At 33.6% G+C, this 22,503-nt stretch overlaps 1 protein-coding gene across 1 annotated transcript; it reads left to right on the forward strand.

Annotated features, from left to right (window-relative positions):
- The first annotated feature begins 2,990 nt into the window (after positions 1-2,990).
- Positions 2,991-20,417, forward strand: LOC131633681 (DExH-box ATP-dependent RNA helicase DExH11-like). Its single transcript, XM_058904374.1, has 23 exons — positions 2,991-3,318; positions 4,518-4,763; positions 4,949-5,203; positions 5,328-5,396; positions 5,616-5,694; positions 5,880-6,055; positions 6,186-6,293; positions 7,039-7,140; positions 7,685-7,885; positions 7,991-8,101; positions 9,735-9,802; positions 10,179-10,536; positions 11,708-11,863; positions 11,930-12,040; positions 12,248-12,301; positions 12,869-13,126; positions 14,486-14,595; positions 15,563-15,716; positions 17,071-17,533; positions 19,024-19,238; positions 19,345-19,583; positions 19,752-19,878; positions 19,973-20,417. The coding sequence occupies exons 1-23, from the start codon at positions 3,184-3,186 to the stop codon at positions 20,183-20,185; spliced, it is 4,008 nt and encodes a 1,335-aa protein (XP_058760357.1). The 5' UTR covers positions 2,991-3,183; the 3' UTR covers positions 20,186-20,417.
- Positions 20,418-22,503: the final 2,086 nt, after the last annotated feature.

The raw sequence follows: 22,503 nt of genomic DNA on the forward strand, positions 1-22,503 counted from the left end.
TAATAGTAAAAATATTTTAAATATTGTATTAAAAATATGATAATAGGTTAATAGTAAAAATAATTTAAATTATATATTATTGATCCTATAAAATTTATATATTGAGTTATTATATAAAATATTTTCAAACTTATAAATTATCAATTTTACATTAACAATGATTTAATTAACATAATATTTTATAGATGTTTCAAATACACATAAAAATAGTAATTGAAATTAATTGAGTTGATAACTCACATTGTTATTTAACCAAAAATAAAGGTTATTATTGTTATATTTTGAGTATAAATGTTAACATATTATTATTCTATAAGTAATATTTTAAAATTAATTTTAAAATAATACTCCTATTATATTATAGGATCGTTATAATTTTAGTGGTTTCAATAATTACTATTTTAATCTTTATTATTATCAAAATTTTGTTTATATCTTCGACTTTTCTACTAATAAGTTTTTTCTTATTTCAGATTGACATTCCTATAAATAAAATAATAGAAAAATCAAAATAAAAAAATCAGAAGAATTTTTTCTCAAATATTACAATTAAATAAATATTAATACATAAAAAATAATATAAAAGAGTTAGATAAATAAATTTTAATTTTATCTTTTTGTAATGATTTTTAAGATACTATCCTCATTCTAACAATGCATTAAATTAGTTATCAAGTTTTGTATTCTATTATAGTTTAATATCTTTTAATATTGATTAAATTTTATTTATTACCACTTTATTAAAAAGAAATACGATGATAATGGTAATAATAATAATAATAATTATAATAATAATAATAATTCTAATCTTTTTCTAAATAAATATTATCTTTAATTATTATCGTGAATAAGATGGAAAAAATTAGAATCACTCACAATTCCATATATTATATCACATAACTGTTACAACTTACAATTACAAAATGAAGCCAGGGCAAAGCTTACACTAAAAATAATAATAACGGGTAATAAAAAAATGATATTGAATGGGTAATGAAAAAAATGATATTATGACTCCTACCATCATCTAAAACCAACAATCAAGAATAGTACCAAATAATAAATGAAGAATTGCACCAAACAACAATGTGATCTATCAACACCCATGCTTCAAAAAGTGGGAGAATGACACAGCTGAATCTTTAGCTACTTATCTGAAAAACTGGAAAAAGTAACCCAGTAATTACAATATTTCTCAACACAAATCTCCTACTCATTGTAATAACAAACCAAAGTATTTTAATTCTCCAATTCAAATAATTCTAAACAATATGCTGAGGCTCCATCTTGCATGAGAATTATGGGCAAAGTCAAGAAATATGCATCATATAGTTTTCTTAAGATGTTCATATCTGAATAGAATCCCTTAAATATGGACATCATAAAATCCTTGTATAAAACCAAGTTTGTTACAAATTATGAGGTCTCGTAACCACCACAAAAGAATGCAATGCTTCTCGCATATGGTATTTGGAAGAATTTGTACAAGAATTTGTGCAACATCAGTACCTCACAATATTTCTTCAAATAATCTTCTCCAAGAGAATCGGCGATCTCAAGCAATTGTATGGCTCAAGAAGGCACTCTGTACACATCTGAACGGTTGCAAATGACGATTTCGAATCAATCACGTTGTATTTATATGAACTTAATACAACAAAAGATATATTAAAAGTTAAAAGAATCACATTGTTCTGCTTGTACATGTCGCAAACAGGTTTCAAGGATGTTGCCTTTATTAACAAAGACAAATCATGTAGAGCAGCAACACATTCTTCCCAAAATTATCAGATCCAACACATTATTTCAATTCCATTCAGAAGAGACACAAAGGAACTTGAAGGTTTATGCATTTTAGGTGTTGTCTATAAATAACAAAAAGTGCAACCAAAAAGTGCCCAATTACGTCAAAACAATGGATTATGATTTAAACAACATAAAACCCCAACCCCAAGTACAAACAACAACAAAGTCGGTAAAGTGAAAGTAATGAATTTAAACACTATAAAATAACCTATGTAACTTCCACAAATATGAAATATGAGATTTTATTATCATCAACAGTCAATCCCATAAACAAAACCATACCTTGAGTTAGATTCTTCCATCTTGGAGTAAAAACCCTGAAAAACCAATAATCAGTAAAAAAGAGGAGGAAGAGGAAGTTTCAATAATCAGTAAACACCACACCTACAAAAACCAATAAAAATCACATCTTTGTCATGTAACTAACAATAAAATATAAAAGGATTTTAAAAAAACAAATCTGAACAAAAGGGTTTATACTGAAAGGGAAAGATTAAAAAGGATATTGGAAAGATGAAAAAAATGTAAGAGGAGCAATGAAGAGGAATGAAAATTGCCAAAAAAGAAACAAATATGTGACAAATCCGTATCAATGGTTACGTATTTATACACTGAATTAGGTTGAAATTAAAAAAAATCATAAACACCAACTGAAAGGTTTGTTTACTTGGGAAGAAGATCCAAATCATGAGAAAAATTTGAATTTGAAGGAAAGTCGATGAAGAATACGGCTGATCCATGAATGATGAATTGGAACTTGAGAATATTAATTGCTACGCGTGATGTTGATTTGAAGAATGGGATGAGATTTGAATGGTATATGAGAAATGTCGTTTTGAGTATGAAATGAAGAGGAAAAATGAGATGATTTGGAGTAAGTGTTGAACACTTACTCTTGGAGTCAATATAACCCTCCTTTTATATTTATATATATATATATATTTGATAAAAGTAGTCGAGTATAATGCACTAATAAAACAAAATATACTTATCTTGAAAAAAATTAATACTAGTTCATTATAAAAAAATATTGTCAAATAATTTTGTTTACAAATTAATTAATTAAATAGTTAAAATTGAAATATATTGTTAAAATGTACTTTACTTGTTTTTTTCCCCTGACCGGAATGTACTTGTTCACTTACGCTTCACTTTAATTTCATAAAACTAGCTTATCAAAAAAAAAAAATTTTCATAAAACTAATTCATGTAAATTTCATGTAAGTACCTTTTAACCTTCTCTTACAACCTCACCCAAAACCCGCGAAAATCAAAACCCTGCATTAATTTCTCCCCAAAAGATAAAAACTCAGAGCAGAAAGAGTAAACAAACAACGGTGAATTAGAAAAGCGAAATAACACAGTGGTGGCTCCTCCATGGATCCGATCAAAGTATCCAACGAACTCTCTTTCCGCGTCGGATTTTCCGGCCACAGCGGCCATCTCAGGGTGGAGCCGCTGTCCACGGTGGAACGTCCCAAGCCGCAGCAGTCTATTCCCGATTTCGTTCTGGTCAGTTCCTCTGCTGTGCTGTTGACCTATATGACTCCATTTTCAGCTTCTTGGATCTTTACTGTCATCTTCTTCAACACACTATCACTCGAATTGCAACCTAATATAGATTTTTTTATCTCATTCAATTTTGAACGGCATATTCTGCTTTTGTTACCTTCCATGTGCTCAATTGAGTAGTTAATTATTCGTTTTAACTCTTAATTATTTAGCATATTCGATAGTGTATTATACAGATTTTTCAATTTGTTATGTGTAGAACTAATAGGTATAGGTTTTCTACAGAGGACTGGTTTCTTGGTTTCAATTTCATACTAAGTGTAAGAAATATAAAAGAGTTGGTGATTCAGTATAAAAGAACTACTGAAGCAGAGTATTTGTAGTGAAATTCAAGATTCAGATGTTCAGTTACAAAACCCTAGGTTGCTTATGCTAAGTGTCGGAGCCGTCTTTGAGGTGCAAAGTGTGCTAACGCACATGGTCCAAAATACGGTTAAACCATGACTAAAAAAGACCTCATAAAATATTTGTTGCGGTTTGTATACAAAAAAAATTGTCGCGGTTAAACTATGACAAAATAAGGCTTTATTTATTTTGCCACAGCTAAATCGTGACTTACTTATTGAGGGTCTATGAAAACTTAAGACGGCTCTGCTAAGTGTACAAACTACCGAAGACTGATAAGTGGTTATTATTTTATCATAGCATGTTTTTTTTTTTTGAACTCAATCCCTTCAAAATTATTTTGAATCCAATCTAACATGATTTTGATAGAAGTCTAGATGTTTTGTTATTTTGAAATAAGGTTAATTTTGTTTCTAAACTTTGTTTTTGAGTAAACACAATATAGAATATAAAGTAAGTTTGCATCAGGTTAAAATAAATTTAGCCAAAATTTTCATCAAATTTGCTTTTAAAGTAAAAAATCCAAACATAAATGACGTCGACGTCACGTCAAATTTATAACAGCTCAATTTTAACCAAATAAGTTTTACAGAATTAAATTTATTTCAAAAGCGATGTTTGGAAAACACTCACCGAAACACACGATTAACATTTGAATTAATGCACCCTGTTAGCATTGTGGTTACCAAGGTTCGATGGCTGGGCTTATACCCTTTTGTACCCCTTGCCTTCAGACCTTTGACTACAATGGTTTCATTATTTGTTGTTGATAATTTTTTGCATACTTGTTTCAGCCACCTGCCTTTCCTAGAGAGACACCTGAATCTATAACGAAGTTTATAGAAGAGACTTATCTCCAGCCGAGATTGGATCCAGATGAATTTGGACCAGAAAAAGTTGGGAGGCAGTGGGAATTTGATTGGTTTGACAGGGCTAAAGTTCCGCTTGAGCCATCAGTGCCGCGAACTGTGGTAGTTCCAATATGGGAACCTCCGTTTCGACGTCCAGTGAAAGAAACCTGGAAGCCAAAATTTGAGGAGGTGTGAGGTGCTTTTGTGTGTAATACGTGTGTTCCAATTAATGGTTCAGTTTGATACAACAAAATGAACCTGCGCATTCTGTGGTTTTGTTGGAAAGATTTGGTTAAATTAGAACAGACTCAGTTTTAAGTTGCTCTTAATTAATTTTTGTCACCTTTTCACCGGTGCCTATAATGTTGTATTAGGTGAGTGTATCTGATCTATCATCAGGAGCTGTAGAATCTGGACCATTGCCACGCACTTCTGCGAAGGATTTTGTTAGGGGAAGCATCAACAATCGCCCTTTTCGTCCAGGAGGTTTGGATGATTCGCAAAGTCTAGAAAGAACTCTTCCACCTGGTGCTACTAATGGTGAATGGGTCCGTGAAATTTTAAATGGTGGCCCTGCGCAGACAATACCGCCTAGCCTAAAGCAAGGATTGGACCTTGGTGCACTCAAGGTTATTTTCTACTTTTAGTTATTATTCATTTATGAGGAAAAGTACTACTTGTTTTATGTTCGATCCTATCCGTAGTTCAAAATATGATACATCTCATGCAAGGTCTGTTTTATTTTATTTGCAGCGGTATCCATTGTCATGGAATGTTTACAAGGATGCCAACACGCCAAAGAGTTCATTAGATGAAAATTCGGTCAGTTAACCTTGGCATTTTCTGGATCTAAGTTTGTGAAAGCTGTTTCGGTCTGTATTCTGTTAGTTTGCATCTTAGAACCCTCAATACTATGCCAGATGGTGCTACTGCTAATATCAGGGATATTGTCAATTTAAGAATGTGCTTGCTTGATTATATTGCTTATTAATCAAATAAATATACACGATCTTCTTTCTTATGTTGACCGCTGGAATGCAGAGTGGATTGTCTGTACAGTTTGACGACTTATTCATGAAGGCTTGGGAAGCGGATGCTGTTGGAGAACAAGAAGAAGATGGTACTTGACTTGCATTTATAACTTTTTGAGAATTGCTGTTTTTTCAACTAATATTTTAAGTTTGGAAATCCTTCTGTTACCGTATAATCAAAGGAACCAAACCCCTGCAAGTTTGGAACCAAGTCTTTACTAAACCAAACTCTTTTCCACCTCTTTTGTGGTTAATGACAATGCTGTTTGTTCAGGTCATTTATCTGAAGTGGAGACTGTTACGCTGGAAGCTGAAGTTGATATGACCGAAGTATCCAGCAAAGCTAGCCAGAGTGGAATGTCACTTGATGATATATTATCAGCTGACTCAGAAGGATCAAAACTGCATTTGGAGGGATTTAGTGGCGAAGTCGGACACAAGAAAAAGCTAGTAAGTGGTTATGCAACATCATTGTCATGGTTTGGGCTCAAAAGCACATTTCATCTTTCTTGTTATACATCATTATTTTCTTGCTGTTTTTGTGGCAATGCTTGAGATAGGAAAGCTATTCTTTTGGCAGACTTGGGCTAAGCTCGAAGCCAGCGAAGAAATTGCTGATCGCTTTCATGAACTTATTCCTGACATGGCATTAGAGTTTCCTTTCGAATTGGATGCATTTCAGAAGGAGGTATTTACCTTGCTAATCATCTACTTATTAGTCATCCAAGTACTTCGAGACCATACTCAATATCATATGATTGAAGCTACAAGTATAGGTATATAATGACTGTTTCATAGATCTGACACAATAAGAACTTGGAATAATAACACTTATGTTGGAATGTTTCCCTTCGCTATTTCTGTTCTGGGCTGGAAAGTGGAAACTGATCTTTACACTTGCATTACCCTCTACATATGTGGCAATGTCACCAGGAGGTTTTCAAGTAAGTGACTGATGGTTGAGGCCTACAGTCTATATTTATCTGCTGCAACCTTGCAAGAAACTACCAATGACATTCTGATTTAAACTAGTCATTTCATACTTCAATTTCATCTTTACTATGATAAAAAATTGCTGTATTATATGCAGATATCCCTGTTCTAAATAGCTTTTGATTTTTTATGATTCCCTCCCTAATTTTAGAATGGTCATTATTAGCATTTACGTGCCTTAGTCAATATATTGTACCGTCGCTTTTGTGCCAAGTTGGTATCCTTTTATATCCCACATTGCTTAGGGATGTGGCCTGTGTAGTGTTTATAAAGTTTGGGCAACTCTCACCTTACAAGTCGGTTTTCTAGAGATGAGCTAGACACTCAACCCAAACTCTAAGAATAGTGAATTATCTTTTGATGTCCTTTCTAGATATACGACTTCCGTATGTTTTGATATAAACATTTTATTTTGTTTCCTTCTTAAATGATGAATGCAGGCTATTTATTATCTTGAAAAGGGGGAATCTGTTTTTGTGGCTGCTCACACATCCGCCGGAAAGACAGTAGTTGCTGAATATGCATTTGCCCTAGCATCAAAAGTATGTGAGTTTTTGAGTGCTGGTTCAATGTCTTTATTTCTCCCTTTTTGCTTCGGGTAGTGCGATTGCATGAAACCATGGACCATATTGCTCAGTATCATTGCAGTCAATTTTGGAATATTTCTTTGTCTCAAGTTTTTTATTCACCTAGCCACTCCACTAGTTCTACTTTCTACTGCTTCAATAATTGCGATGTTATACTTTTGCAATATTTTGTCTTAACTCCTTATTTTACAATAGCAATCAACATAATTAATCATTTTCTTAAATTTTTTGCATTACCTTAAATGACGCTTATAATGAGACTGCGGGAATATTAATTTTATTATACTACCCTCATGATAATTTGACCAAATCTTGTAATGTTGTAAGTTTTTATCCTTTATATATATATATATATATATATATATATATATATATATATATATATATATATATATATATATATATATATATATAACTCCTATGAATCAATTTGACTGCAGAACATGAAGGAATATTTTGAATTTACTAATAAATTTATGTTTGAACTTCATCCATGTAGCACTGCACTAGAGCTGTGTATACTGCTCCAATTAAAACCATTAGCAATCAGAAATATAGAGATTTTTGTGGGAAGTTTGATGTCGGGCTTCTTACCGGTGATGTAAGCTTGAGGCCAGAGGCTTCTTGTCTCATCATGACCACAGAAATTTTAAGATCAATGCTCTATCGCGGTGCAGATATAATTCGAGACATTGAATGGGTAATTAATTAACTTGCTTTTTTCCTCTACGATAAAAGGACCATACTTATGAATTTCTTGCAGCTATATTGATTAGCTGACTTATTTTTTCTATAAATGTGGTAGGTTATATTTGACGAGGTGCACTATGTCAATGATGTAGAACGAGGAGTAGTTTGGGAAGAAGTAATTATCATGCTTCCAAGACACATCAATATCATCCTCCTTTCTGCCACGGTATTAGTTGCTTCTGTGGTGATATCCTACTTACTTGAGAAAAGCATTGCTTGATTCTGCATTAAAAAAATAATCAGATTCTGATACTGCCAATGCTGAGTTTGTCTCTGCAACTCGAAGCACTTAAGGCATTACGGTTCTCTCATGAAATTTTAATAACTGAAAAAGAGGTTGGCTTTTAATTATTTGAAATTCAGGAATCTAGTTTTGGACTAATCACTAATGGAGTATTGTCATTTAAAGGTGGATGAGATTACAAATGATTATTCTTCAATCTTTTGACAATAAAAATAGACTTAGGCTTTGTTCGGTATGACCAAATTGCTAGCTTATAGCTTATTGGATTAGCTGATACACTTGTTTGATGAAAGGATACGCGTTTTGAATTTTGATAAATAAGCTTATCTCACTAGCTTATTATCGTTTTTGAGATTTTTTTTTTGGTAAAAGATTTCGAGATTATACTTCAAGTAGCATTTGATTACAGCTTATTATTTTTCTCAGATTTATGAACCCTTACTATTTTTATTTTACTTCTTTCTATTTAAAATAAAAATAATATATATTTTATTTCTAAAACAGAGTTTTTATCTAATTTTATGATGTATCATTTAATTTAAACAATGTCAAATGATAGCTACTGAAACTATAAAATTTGCACAGAATCAAATAAGCATGTCAATTTTGAATCGGTAGCTTTTCAGCTACGAGCTTATTTCTTACCAAACATAATCTTAGCTGTCTCAATTTTTTTGAGTAATTTATGTATAAGTCTCACTAATCTTTAAGGGTTGGAAGTAATATACACCCATTTGCCTTACTCATCTGAAGCCTCGAGCACATCAGAATGCTGGTTGCTACTGCATGTTGTTGGACTTTCCACCTTAATTGCGGTCCGCCCCTGCGGCTCTTCGGCATGCCTTCATTGCAGCCCCTAACACCTTCATTGTGTTAGTTTTGAAGGGGTGGATTTAGTCCCACATTGTTTAGAGATATGGCATGTGTTGTGTGTATAAGTGGGGGTAATCCTCACCCTACAAGCCGGTTTTATAGGGGTGAGTTAGGCCCAACCCAAGTTCTGAGATGGTATCAGAGCCTATCCTAGATCCATTGTTAGGCTTCCCGCTTCGTCCACGCTTCGGGCTCATTGAGGCCCAAGCGTGAGGGGGTGTGTTGGACTTTCCGCCTTAATGGCGGTCTGCCCCCAGTCGCCTTAATTGCGGCTCTTTAACATGCCTTCATTGCAGCCACTAACACCTTCATTGTGTTAGCTTTGAAGGGGTGAATTTAGTCCCACATTGCTTAGAAATATGACATCTGTTGTGTTTATAAGTGGGGGCAATCCTCACCCTACAAGCCGGTTTTGTAGGAGTGAGTTAGGCCCAACCCAAATTTTGAGACATGTATTCTTAATACTTGTTTTAAGAGCAGAGCATCAGAGCAGCTAGTTTTTTCTTTCTTGTCTTAGTCATATTTTGATGCTATGAAAGCTTACTTTTTCTTTGGCAATATCTCTTTACATGATTACTATGTTGCCTATCTCGGTTGGCTTTAGGTTATGCCTTCCGTTTTTACTTTTGCTATCGCAGCAAAACTATATTGGCTTAATCAATCATTTTTAATATTTTGGCAGGTTCCAAATACCATTGAATTTGCCGATTGGATTGGCAGGACAAAACAAAAGGAAATCCGGGTTACGGGGTGAGTTGTGAATTTATCTTAGAGTCTGTTGAGGGCTAATTAGCAGTTGAATGTATTACCAGCGGTGGAATTTATTTCAACACATCCAACCCTTTTGAAAATATGCAATAATACAGAGTGCAGTTTGTGCCCCTTTTCATCAATGCTCGTATGCCCTTATGAGTTTTTTTACTACCGTAGATAGGCTATTAGGACCTCCTCTTTAACTTGTGATTTCTTTCAATTTTTCAAACACTGAAGAGCATTCTAAAAATAGTTATTTTCTCAAGTACTGTAAAGGTTGGTAACACCTTTGGAGGAACAATGTAAGGAAAAAACATTGGTGATTCCTGCTGTCATTATTTTTTCCTATTATATTGATCAATTATTCAATCAGGACAACAAAAAGACCCGTCCCATTGGAGCACTGCCTTTTTTACTCTGGAGAATTATTCAAAATTTGTGAGAGGGAAATATTTCTGCCTCAAGGTTTGAAAGCTGCTAAAGATGCTTCAAGAAAAAAACATTTGACTGCTGGTGTTAGTTCTGGTCCAAAACCAGGGGCTTCAGCAGGTCATGACAATGCTCGTGTTCAAAAACGAGAAAATACATCTCGAACGAAACAGCATGGAACTAATTTCTCTGGAACTGGCGGCAGCTATCATAATAATGGCAATGGCCAAAGCAGATGGAGAGCAGAAGCTTCAATGTGGTTGATGCTTATCAACAAACTCTCCAAAAAGTCCTTACTTCCTGTAAGTTGATTATGTTCCGCGCTATATACATTAGCTTTATTCAATGGTCCGTATTCATTAAAATTAAAATTGTGAACATGTAGAATTTCCAAACACAATCTTGCCCACCTCTTTCCATTTTCACATAAATAACTGCACGAACTGACATGAGAAAAAAAAGGAGTAAAGGAAAAGAGAAAACAGGGAAGGGGCATTAATAGTAGTGAACCCAAAATTCAAACAATGACAAAAATCAAACAATCTTTGAGAAATTAAAACTACTAAGTCAAGGAGAAGTATTTCTTAAAAACAAAAACTACAGTCAGTAATTATTAAAAACGTAATAAAAATTCATAAAATAAAGGAAACCCCATATATTATTTCTCAAACAAAACACCCAGGAAAATTTTTAGCCAGAATTTCAAACATACGAAAACATTTGTTAAACCAATCCCACCAAAAAATGACTAAATAATTAAATGAAAATAAGAATAAATCAAATAAGGAGAGAGAGAAAAAGGTTTACTTGTGATTGTTGTTACAATCTATTTGTTCTTATTTTTATGGTTCTTACAAAGATATGTAGAGTCACACCCATAACTGTTAGAGGAAGGGATCAGTTTTGCTGCATAGATATTTCATTCACTTTGTTGTTTGCTTGAAGTCCGTGTTTATGATGATCTGAAAAAGATGATGAGTAGCAGACATAGCCACAGACAGATAAAGGAGAAGTAGTGTTAGATTGTAGGTGATAGTGTGTAGATGTTCTCAATGTTTCCTGATGAATTTGAACCATTGATTAAATCTAATTGTTATGGGTTGACCGATGAAGGACTTAATTGAACCCTCGTAGAAGCCACCATATATATAATGGAATTACAGTTATGACTTATGAGTACAAATATTTTCAATTGAGGAACAATTATAAATAACTTAATTAACCACCCAACTGATTGCTGATTTGTGTTTTAACTTTCATTGGTTCTGGCATTTTCAATACCTCTTTTTTTTACTCTTTTTTTATTGAATAAAAAGTACACTTTTTATTCGATCACTGAAAAAAAAGTTAAGGATCCAATCGAAACAAATTTTAGGGACACGTTTGGAAACTTCTATTTTTTTTAGGAACCAATACATCGTTATTATTTTCAAATCTTAATTGTGAACTTGAAACTTTGATTTGGGAGAACAGGTGGTTATATTTTGTTTTTCTAAAAATCGATGTGATAAATCTGCTGACGGCATGACTGGAACTGACCTCACTAGTAGCTCAGAAAAAAGTGAGATCCGTCTTTTCTGTGACAAAGCGTTTTCAAGACTGAAAGGATCCGACAGAAATTTACCACAGGTTAGTTCATAAATATAGCTTAGCATTTGTCCGATTGTGCTAGGCTTTTAATTACATTATATACAGGTTGTTCGAGTCCAAAGTCTTCTTCGGAGAGGGATAGGAGTTCATCATGCTGGCCTTCTTCCAATTGTAAAGGAAGTTGTTGAAATGCTGTTTTGCCGTGGTGTTATCAAGGTGACATGCAATTTTTATTCTGTTGTATGACATTCATGTTTTGTTTGGTTCTCAGATTTTAGCCAGCCGTGTCAAAAATGCAGCAAACTGTTTTTTATTTCGAATACGAATATAATAGGTTTACTTCCCCCCCCCCCCCCCCCTCTTTTGGGTTGTTAAAATATTTTAAGATTGATGCAATGGCTTCTTGACTCATGTACTGTTTAGGTCTTGTTTTCAACAGAGACATTTGCAATGGGAGTCAATGCACCTGCTAGAACGGTGAGTCTCTTTAAAATGCTGCAGTTAAAATAAGTGATGCATTTCAAGTATTTTTTAAAAAGCTCAACTAAGTCTAATTAAATTCTGAACTTATTAGCCTAACTGATGAATTCCATGACTGCTTGTTTGACTGATCATTAGACTATTAATAGGGTCTGTTAATGCGTTGATTGAAAGGTTTGATCTATGGTTCATGTTGAGTCTCAGGTTAACTTTAAGATCTTATTTTATTTCTTTTTATTAGGGAGTGTTCTTTGCGTTTGTAATGAAGAAAGGAAACCCCGAGAAAACTTGACAGAAATAAAACTTCTGTCTTGAAATGATTGGAGATGTATCACAGAATACCAGAGTGCCAACTTATAGAGTTGGTGAAGCCAGGGTCTCACCTAAATAACTAACTAATCAGTTAAGCAGTTATAACTGCTATTTGAAACATAAACCTAAAGAAGAAATGCAGTGAGAAATTAGGGGTAGATAAATAAAGCTATGTTAGAATAAAAATACTACAGAAATATTTGATATCCCATAATCTTTTTTAACGTAGACTGCATTTAAATTCTTTTGCAGGTAGTCTTTGATACTGTAAGGAAGTTTGACGGGAAGGAATTTAGGCAGTTACTACCAGGAGAATACACTCAAATGGCAGGTCGTGCTGGCAGAAGAGGACTTGATAAGATTGGTACTGTCATTTTGATGTGTCGCGACGAACTCCCAGAAGAGAGTGATTTAAAACATGTTATTGTTGGAAGTGCAACTCGTCTTGAATCTCAATTTCGGCTAACCTATATTATGATCTTGCATCTTCTTCGAGTTGAAGAATTGAAGGTGTGATATTAATCATTCTAAATATTAGCTCTAAAATATTATGATAATGGGGGTGAAGATACCATAATTAATAATGGAATAAATGAGCAGAGGAGCTGTTTGGGGTTAGTTTAAATTTATTAACACTCAGAAAAGGAAAGCTCAAGAATTAATTTACATATGGAGTCCCACATGGTTTTAGATACAAACACACAACTATCTACTAACTTAAGTATTCATAACTAGTCTATTACTCAAACAGTTAGTATCCTGAAACTCCCCCCTTAAGTTGGGTGGAGGGTATTAATTAAGAGAACCCAACTTCGAGTTTAACTCTGAAAACTTTGATGCTGGTAGATCTCTATGTAGTTAGTGGTGGATTACAGAGTGCTGCAACCGGTCCCCAAAATCATATTATGGTGAAGCAGGTGGTAGTATGGTTGCTACGCCGAAGAGGATGTATGTGAAGAAGCTCCTGAATCCAAGATTCAAGTGTCAGAGTTAAAAACTGACCGACTTGGTAAGAGGGAGAGAGAGTCATACAGATGGATATGGAAGGGTCAACTTGATCTTGCTTATGCATTGTTGCTTCAGCCAAGTAAGCTTGTGAGAGAGTCGACAGATGCTGGCATTGTTTGGGAGAGAAACCAACATTTGGTTTTAGTGCCTTGATGGATTTGGCATCCAGTATCTGATTGACCATAAAATTTGAAACACTTGTCTCTGGCATGTTCCCAAGTCGGTCCCCAAAATCCTATTATGGTGAAGCAGTTGGTAGTATGGTTGCTACGCCGAAGAGGATGTATATGAAGAAGCTCCTGAATCCAAGATTCAAGTGTCAGAGTTAAAAACTGACTGACTTGGTAAGAGAGAGAGAGAGAGAGTCATACAGATGGATATGGAAGGGTCAACTTGATTTTGCTTATGCATTGTTGCTTCAGCCAAGTAAGCTTGTGAGAGAGTCAACAGATGCTGGCATTGTTTGGGAGAGAAACAAACATTTGGTTTTAGTGCCTTGGTGGATTTGGCATCCAGTATCTGATTGACCATAAAATTTGAAACACTTGTCTCTGATATGTTCCCATTTAAGCCACAGCAAGTGCTGTCTAAATTGCCATTCTTAGACTATGAAGATTGACTACCAGCAACATATGCTACAGGACTTTGGCATATTCACTAAAACACTACTTTCATCTTTGTACCAATGTACTATTCAGTAAACCACTAAATACCATCAAATTAAAGTGCAATTAGAGCCTCAACCACACCAAAGTAGTGAAAAACCTATTACTAGCTTCTATAAGTAAATAAAGTAATTTCGTTTAATATTTAACTTTCTTGATGAACTGTGACCAAATTGTGCCAAAAAATTGGTTGCAGGTAGAGGACATGCTTAAAAGAAGTTTTGCTGAATTCCATGCTCAGAAAAAACTTCCAGAAATGCAACAGCTTTTGAAGCGAAAGCTTAATCAGCCTACACAGGTTATTGAGTATGTCAATCACTCCTTCCTTCTCTTCAATATTGTTTTTTCAGGCTTGAGTTAATTTCTCTTTATCATACAATCTTACTGTCATTATGATGTTCATTCATACTTTTAGCTGTTTGGCAGTTCCTGAATGATACCATGGTGAGTGGTCAAATGTTCACATGTGATACAAAGATGAAGTAAAGACATCTTTAGATATAAAACCATTTATTAATTTTCACTTAACATTTTAAGCTTTTGGATAATTATAGACAATACGAAAGTAGTATTTTAACTGTGATATGGTGGTGATTGGAAATTGGAAATATTTGTTTCAGAATATTTCACTTAATCATGTTCACAAGAGATTTATAAGTATACATACAAGAGAAACATGATTCCATAATATCAGAATCAAATTGGCATCCAAGCCAAGGGAACTATGAGAGGCTAATGAAGATGAACGAATAACGGCGTAAGCATAATCATCATTCCCCCTTAACTTGATGCATAGACATTAGATGCATCCAACTTATTACATATGAAAGCTATCCTAGGACCCAATAAAGATTCGGTAAACATGTCAGCAATATGATCATTAGCTCACAAATGAAGTCTTGATGTTGATTGAGAGAATTTTTTAATGGGACAATCAACCTCTACTTGTTTAGTCTTCTCATGGGCTTGCTAGTCTAGGGTAATGCATACAGCAAGCTCTCATGGGCTTTAGCTAGTATAGCTGAAATATTCTTTTATTAGTAAGCCATCCGCCAAGAAGGGCTATTCTGCAAATGATACATCAGATTACGTTTATTATGGAGGGATCCTTTTGAAGAGATCTGTTATTACAAACCGTGATTATTTTGGAAGATTCATGATGTATAATGAGAAGGATTGCTATTAGTACAACCTGTGTTAATTTAATTTATTTTTTCTTTATAAATCTGAATACTTGTCTGTAGTTTACAAACATGCTGTTTTTTTCATTCAGATGTATAAAGGGCGAGGCAACTATTGAAGAGTACTATGATTTGTATTTCGAAGCCGAGAAATACAACAGCCAAATATCAGAGGCAGTTTTGCTGTCTCCCAATGCTCAATCATTTCTCAATATTGGAAGAGTTGTTGTAATAAAATCAGAATCAGTGAGTTCTTGTATTCATTTTTCACATTTCAATCCAAGGAAATAGAGGTAGCACTTGATATGCCATTGGGATTTTTGGGAGTTAATTTAACATTTGAAGGATTAGAGGAGGTGTGTTGAGAGTCTCATATCATCCAAAGATATGGCTGAGGTAAAGGCCCGCGTAGTCCTCACCTTGCAAGCTGGTTAATGTGCGGCTGAGTTAGTCCCAAGTCCAAATTCTAAGATCATAGAAAACTTTAATTTTTCAATTCTTTATTATTTTTGTTCTTCTAAGTACACAATTTTGCTAATTTCAAAACCCAACGGTATACACCATACAAAATGAAAAGTTAAAAAATTAAGCTACTTGCCATAGCTTCTAGAAGCACCCAAACAAGAAGCAGAATTTATAAGGCAATATCATACAAGGAATCTAAAGCCAAATAATCTTGCACTTTGCCTACTAGAAGCTTTCAATTTTTGTCACTTCTACAATCTTTTCCATATCCAAGGAGACTGACTTGACACCTGATTACTAGACCACCAACTATAGATTGCCAATCATCACAAAACTCTTTTCTGCTTCGCAACAACCCCTGAAACTGTAAGAAGTGACTCCTATAGTCATTACTGAAGTTATATCCATCCACTAGATTTCGGTCCTCCAGATTTGCTCTTTTGAGCACTCTATTCTATGTTAATCTCCAGACAAAACCTGTTACCTTTAGAGGCATAATTTTGTTCCATAATTTGGAAAATGATGAATCTGGGTTGAGGGTTTTCCCATTAAAAGTCCCTCATACAATATCTTGATTGAATACTTCCCTCCTTTATCCAATTTCTATCTCTAGGAAACTCCATACATTCAAATTACTGTAGATAGTACCTGCAGTTCATTTAGCAATTTAAATTCCCATTGAATAAGTCTGTCCTCCAACTATCATGCCAAAAAGAAATAGTTTCCTATTTCCAAATGATTTCTCAATTGAGTTGCTTAACCGCATTTGTGGAAAACATGTAATTGTTTCCTCCAAAGATAAAATGTCCTTCTACCAAATAGACCCCCTGACCCCCGACCTCCCACCAAAGACTTCTGTGCTACCATATTAGCTCCTATGGATCTTTGTCCATATAGATTGTCCACCTTTAACCTCCAATGCCATTTTTCAATCAATGCAAAATTAAATGCTCTCTAGTATTCAATACTTAACACCAAGGTCCTTGGTCTTTGACAAACTTTCAGCCATAGATAAGGTGTACTACTTGAGTTATACATGCTCATGTATTGTTTAAAAGTTTGAATCTTTAGTAGATATTGAACTCCGTAACTCATTAATTGTGCTTAATTTTTATCAAAATTAATTGATTTACAGGCCCAGGACCACTTGCTTGCGGTGATTGTGAAAACTCCTCCTACAAATAGTAAACTGTACATTGTTTTTGTGATTAGACCTGACTTGCCATTCCCAGTGGAAAATGCTTCAGTTGGTGGGAAATCACAGGACAAAAGCAATACATTTGACCAAGGTTATTTGTTAATGCCAAAATCAAGACGTGGTATTTTGGATGAATATACTACATCTGTTTCTGCTCGCAAAGGAAAAGGTGTCGTCAATATCAAATTCCCTCATCGTGGTTCTGCTTGTGGAATGAGCTATGAAGTTCGTGAAGTCGATATTAAAGAATTTCTATGCATATGTAGCAGCAAAATTAAGATTGACCAAGTTGGACTTCTTGAAGAAGTTAGCAGTTCTGTTTACGCAAAGACTGTTCAGTTGCTCCAGGATTTGAAATCAGATGGAAATAAGTATCCTCCTGCTCTGGATCCTGTAAAAGGTATTGCCATTTCTAGTTAAGGATCAATCGTGTCACTTTTTTTAGATAACTAGTAGATCATGTTTGGCCAAAGAAAAGTTTTCAAAATAATAAAAATAAGGGAAATGCTTATTCTCGCGAAAGATTATTTCACGACAATTTCACGAATGGCAATTTAAAAACAAATGTATACAACATGCTGTTTTTTCTTATAATATTTACAAACAAATTAGGGAGGAGTATTTCTTTAGAAGTTTATATTTAGGGGAGATTGAATAGATGGAAGCACGTGTAGTCATGCTTTTGTGGGTTAGAATGATGATGTGTGTTATCAGACAACACACATGCTATGTTGTGGATTATAAAGGCATTTAATTAGCCTTTACAATTTTATTTAAATAAATTAAATAAATTAAATAATTTATCGGGGTTTTTCAGATATTACATGCAAATATATATGTACCAGACATATATTCTTGAAATTCGTGATGATTGCTATTCGCTACAAATAAATAGCATTGCTCTAAAAATAAAGTATCATACTAAATTTCTTTGAGGGATACCATCACTTTTACAAGGTTTTGCAGGAGGCAGGTTAAAGTTGCAAAAGCATTGAGGATACATGATTATTATAAAATCCATCTTTCGGTCAAATGATTTATAACAAAATCTCTCCCATCGGGAACATTGATGTTTCTAGAGCTTAGGTGTTTTGAATCCTCATTTAGGTGTAATGTGTTATTTAATTTTAGTACTTTGGTTATTGATTAGACTAAAGCCAGAGAATTAACAAGAATAATGACCAAGTAGGGAATTTCCCTCTATGCCGGATGGATCTTTATTGAATTTCAATGAAACACTTTATAGGCAATTTGAGGAACGTGCAACCTCCCAATATAATTTCCAATTGAAAAAATTCCTTATTCTACCACAATTATACCATTTATATGGTTATTCCTACTAACCACCCTTCTAACCAATTAACTAACTAACTAACCAATTCTGTTATACTACTGACAGTTACATGTTCAACCCTTTACACTAATTAACTAATTCTGTTATACTACTAACAATTACATGTTCAACCCTTTCAACTAATTAACTAATTCTGTTATACTACTAACAATTACATGTTTCTCTATTTAATTCCCTTATGTTGCTACCTCCTTTCACACACTTGATTGATAAGAGGTCTCAATGCTCTATCAGTTATCTGCTTTGATTTAGAAGCGTAGATTTTCGGATAAATAGTCTAACTATACGAGAGCAAACTTATCTCATGAGTACTTAAAAATATAATGTTTCATAGAAAAATTTGAATTTAAGGGTGGATGAGGAGAGCTTATGAGCTTATCAAAATAAGCTAAAAACTTATGAACATATCATAAATTATTATAAGCTCTTATAGATACTTACGTTAAGTGCTTGCATGAGGAGATAAGTCAAATAAATTTTTCAATTGTTTCTTACCTTTAAGCTAATATTGCTTAGTTTCTTTTCCTGTTTTATAGATCTAAAATTGAAAGAGATGAGACTTGTGGAAACATACCGTAAGTGGACTAGATTATTGGAGAAGATGTCCCAGAATCAGTGTAATGGGTGTATAAAATTGGCGGAACACCTCAAGTTAGCAAAAGAGATAAAAGCACATAAAGAAGAAGTCATTGAACTCCAGTTTCAAATGTCGGATGAAGCACTTCAACAGATGCCAGACTTTCAGGGCCGGGTATACCGCATTAATATTCTTTTTCGGTTGCGCTCATAAAAGTATTGATATTTTGTTTTAGGACTAATTTTATGGTGACTTCTATTTCATTTTACTTTCTCTCCAGATAGATGTTCTAAAGGAAATTGGATGCATTGATGAAGACCTTGTTGTTCAAATGAAAGGCCGAGTTGCTTGCGAGATGAATTCTGGAGAGGAATTGATATGTACGGAGTGCTTGTTTGAGAACCAGCTCGATGAACTAGAACCAGAAGAAGTAGTGGCGTTAATGTCTGCTTTTGTGTTCCAGCAGAAGAATGCATCTGAGCCTTCCCTCACAAGCAGGCTATCTGAAGCAAAAAATAGGTAAACTTAAGCAGTCTTCATTTATATTTAATTAGGTCTTCATAAGAAAAACATTAAATAAAATCCTTAGTTATTTTATAACATGCCATCTGTTATCATTTTGCCTTCCCGAAGCTTCAAATTTCTGATTGGAATCAGCATATGGATTCTAACATGTATCTGTTACAGATTGTATAAAACAGCTATAAGACTCGGAGAACTTCAAGCATCATTTAAGCTCCCAATAAGCCCTGAGGAGTATGCCCAAGAAAATCTAAAATTTGGTCTCGTGGAAGTGGTTTATGAATGGGCAAAGGTTTCCTTCTGCAGAAAATAACACTATTTAGTTCTATAATTTCATCACTGATTAATGGCATGACTAATAAACCAATCGATAACTTTGAATGCAGGGTACTCCCTTTGCTGACATATGTGAGCTTACTGATGTTCCTGAAGGTTTGATAGTAAGGACCATTGTCAGGTTGGATGAGACATGTCGAGAGTTCAAAAATTCTGCGGCAATTATGGGTAATTCTGCCCTCTGCAAAAAAATGGAAATTGCTTCTAATGCAATAAAGCGTGACATTGTGTTTGCAGCTAGCTTGTATATTACCGGCGTATGATCATTAATAAACATGTTAGTGTTTTATTTGAGCTCCAGTGTAGCGCATTAAAAAAAAAATCAAGTGATGCTTTTGTACATAATGAATTCATTGCATATTATATACTTCAAAATGCACATTATCTCTTGACTTTTGTAACTTTTAACTTTAGGCTAAAATACACTTTTTGATTTCCTATATTTTGATCAAAATGAGTTATTAGTTTTTTCAATTTTTAAATTCAGTTTTTTTGGTTCCCCTATCTAATTTATTTTAAGATATTTTTGGTCACTCTTCAATTTTGAAGATGTGCTAACCTCATATATAACATAGCTAACACATTAAACAGCTAATATTGGATTCAGGTCATTTTAAGAGTCCATGTTAATTTAATTTATATATAATTTATAATATAAAATATTAAAACAATGTAAAATAATTTTCAATCAAATTAACTATCATCTTCTTTGTATTTAAACTTAAAAAAATCAATTAATAAATTAGTCATTTTCTTCCCTTCAACAAATCTTTCTTAGAAATAGAAACCAAAGCCCTAGGGAGTCGTATCTTGAGTTGTTTGTTTGAGGTAATTTTTTAGGACGAAAATCTTTTAAGTGGGGACGAGTTGTAACATCTCGTTTTTATTTATTAGTTATTTTTTATTAATTGTTTTATTAATTATTATGTGATATAGTAATTAATTAATTTTGTGTTTTGTGATATATATGTGTTTGGGTTATTTGGTGTGAGAATGAGAAAAATAGTTAATTGGGCCTAATAGTGTGTTAGAATGAGAAAAGGTGGGGGTGAGGATTAGTAAGCCCATTAGTGTGAGTTAAGTTAGTAAGGGTTAGCTAAAAACAAAGAATAGAAAGATAGTAAGGAAAAATAAGAAAAACAAGAGAAGTGAAGAAAAGAGGAGAAATAAGAGAAAAAAGAAAGGGAGAAGAAGGAGACAACCCTAGGTTGAAGATTTTGAACTAAGGTAAGGGTGGGTCTTCATCTTGTTATGGGGTATATGATTTTTTATGCAATGGTTAGTAACATGTTAGGATTTGGGGATTGAAATTCTAGGTTTTGACATGTTAGGTTTTGAATGAAAATTCATGAAATTGATGTTTGAATCATGTTTTGATGTTTAAAATTGAACCTACATGTTAGATATATGTTATAATGCCTTAAATCCCATAAAAATTGATGTTAAAATGTATTTTGAGTGAAGAAATCGCACAAGAGAACATTCTGTCAGCGCAACATTTTTCAGCAGATCACAGAGTTCGCTTAGGGATATGAGTTCACTTAGAGAAATAGCTTGGGAGTAAAATATTTGTAAAACTTCAAAAATTCATAACTTTTGAACCGTAACTCCGCTAGAGTCCCTGTTCGAAGCATTAGAAAGCTAGCGCAATATTATTTTCAATAAAAATAGTTTGGTTGACAGTAAGTGATTTAATCATTGTATGGTTGTGTAAAATGACATGTATGTGTGTATGTATATGTTGATAATTGATGTTTGGATGACTTTTGAGGCAATTCTTTGAATGAACATGGTACTTAATTTTTCCATGTATGTATATTGTGAATTGTCATTACTTGAGAATAGCATGGTTGAGCTTTGTTTGCTACTTGTTATTGGTAATGAAATGATTTAGTGGATGTTATGGGAATGTTTTCATGTATGTATGATAACATGTTTGTGCAAATTGTGGTGAATTCATATGTGATGAATTGGTGAGATATATGTTTGTATAATTAATATTGAGAGATGATTTTAATTGCATATGTTGGTCGATATTTGCACATGCATTCATTTATCAGGTGAGAAAAAGGCAATGTTTGGTAGTTCAGTGGGAGCTATTGACTTTTCCCAAACCGGGAGATGGGTTTGAAGTCTAGCTAACAGACTTATTTTGGTGGTTATCTGTCTAGAGATGATAGACGTAGGTAATCCTCTAAGGATATCATTGTTACTACATGCATTTGCATTGAGTCTTATTGGTGTCCCACGTGTCGATGTGAATTGCATTAGTGTGTTTGTGTGCTAATTGTGTAAATTGGTGCTTTTTGGATAATTGTGATTGTATCACTTGATATATTGAATCAATTGAGCTATGTCGTGTATGTAATGGTATGATATTTATTTTATAAGATGTTGAATACATGTATACTTGAAGTGTGTGGAATTCGATATTGTATATTTCCATAATGATATGAATTCTCACCCTTCTGTTGGAATGATGTTTTGTACGACATCGCTCAGGTACCGAGGAGTCAAGGTGCTTTGTTTGCAAGGATTAGTAGTGGAGCTATTCCTTTATTTATTCGTTTAGTATTTTTGG

This window comes from Vicia villosa, unplaced genomic scaffold, assembly GCF_029867415.1.
Source record: "Vicia villosa cultivar HV-30 ecotype Madison, WI unplaced genomic scaffold, Vvil1.0 ctg.001162F_1_1_3, whole genome shotgun sequence".
Lineage (NCBI taxonomy): Eukaryota > Viridiplantae > Streptophyta > Magnoliopsida > Fabales > Fabaceae > Vicia > Vicia villosa.

Bases quoted from the DNA above. Each gene is read 5' to 3' on its own strand.
- LOC131633681 (XM_058904374.1), top strand. From the start codon at position 3,184: ATGGATCCGATCAAAGTATCCAACGAACTCTCTTTCCGCGTCGGATTT. The intron at 3,319-4,517 runs GTCAGTTCCTCT...TACTTGTTTCAG, and splicing joins CTATTCCCGATTTCGTTCTG to CCACCTGCCTTTCCTAGAGA. The intron at 5,397-5,615 runs GTCAGTTAACCT...GCTGGAATGCAG, and splicing joins GTTCATTAGATGAAAATTCG to AGTGGATTGTCTGTACAGTT.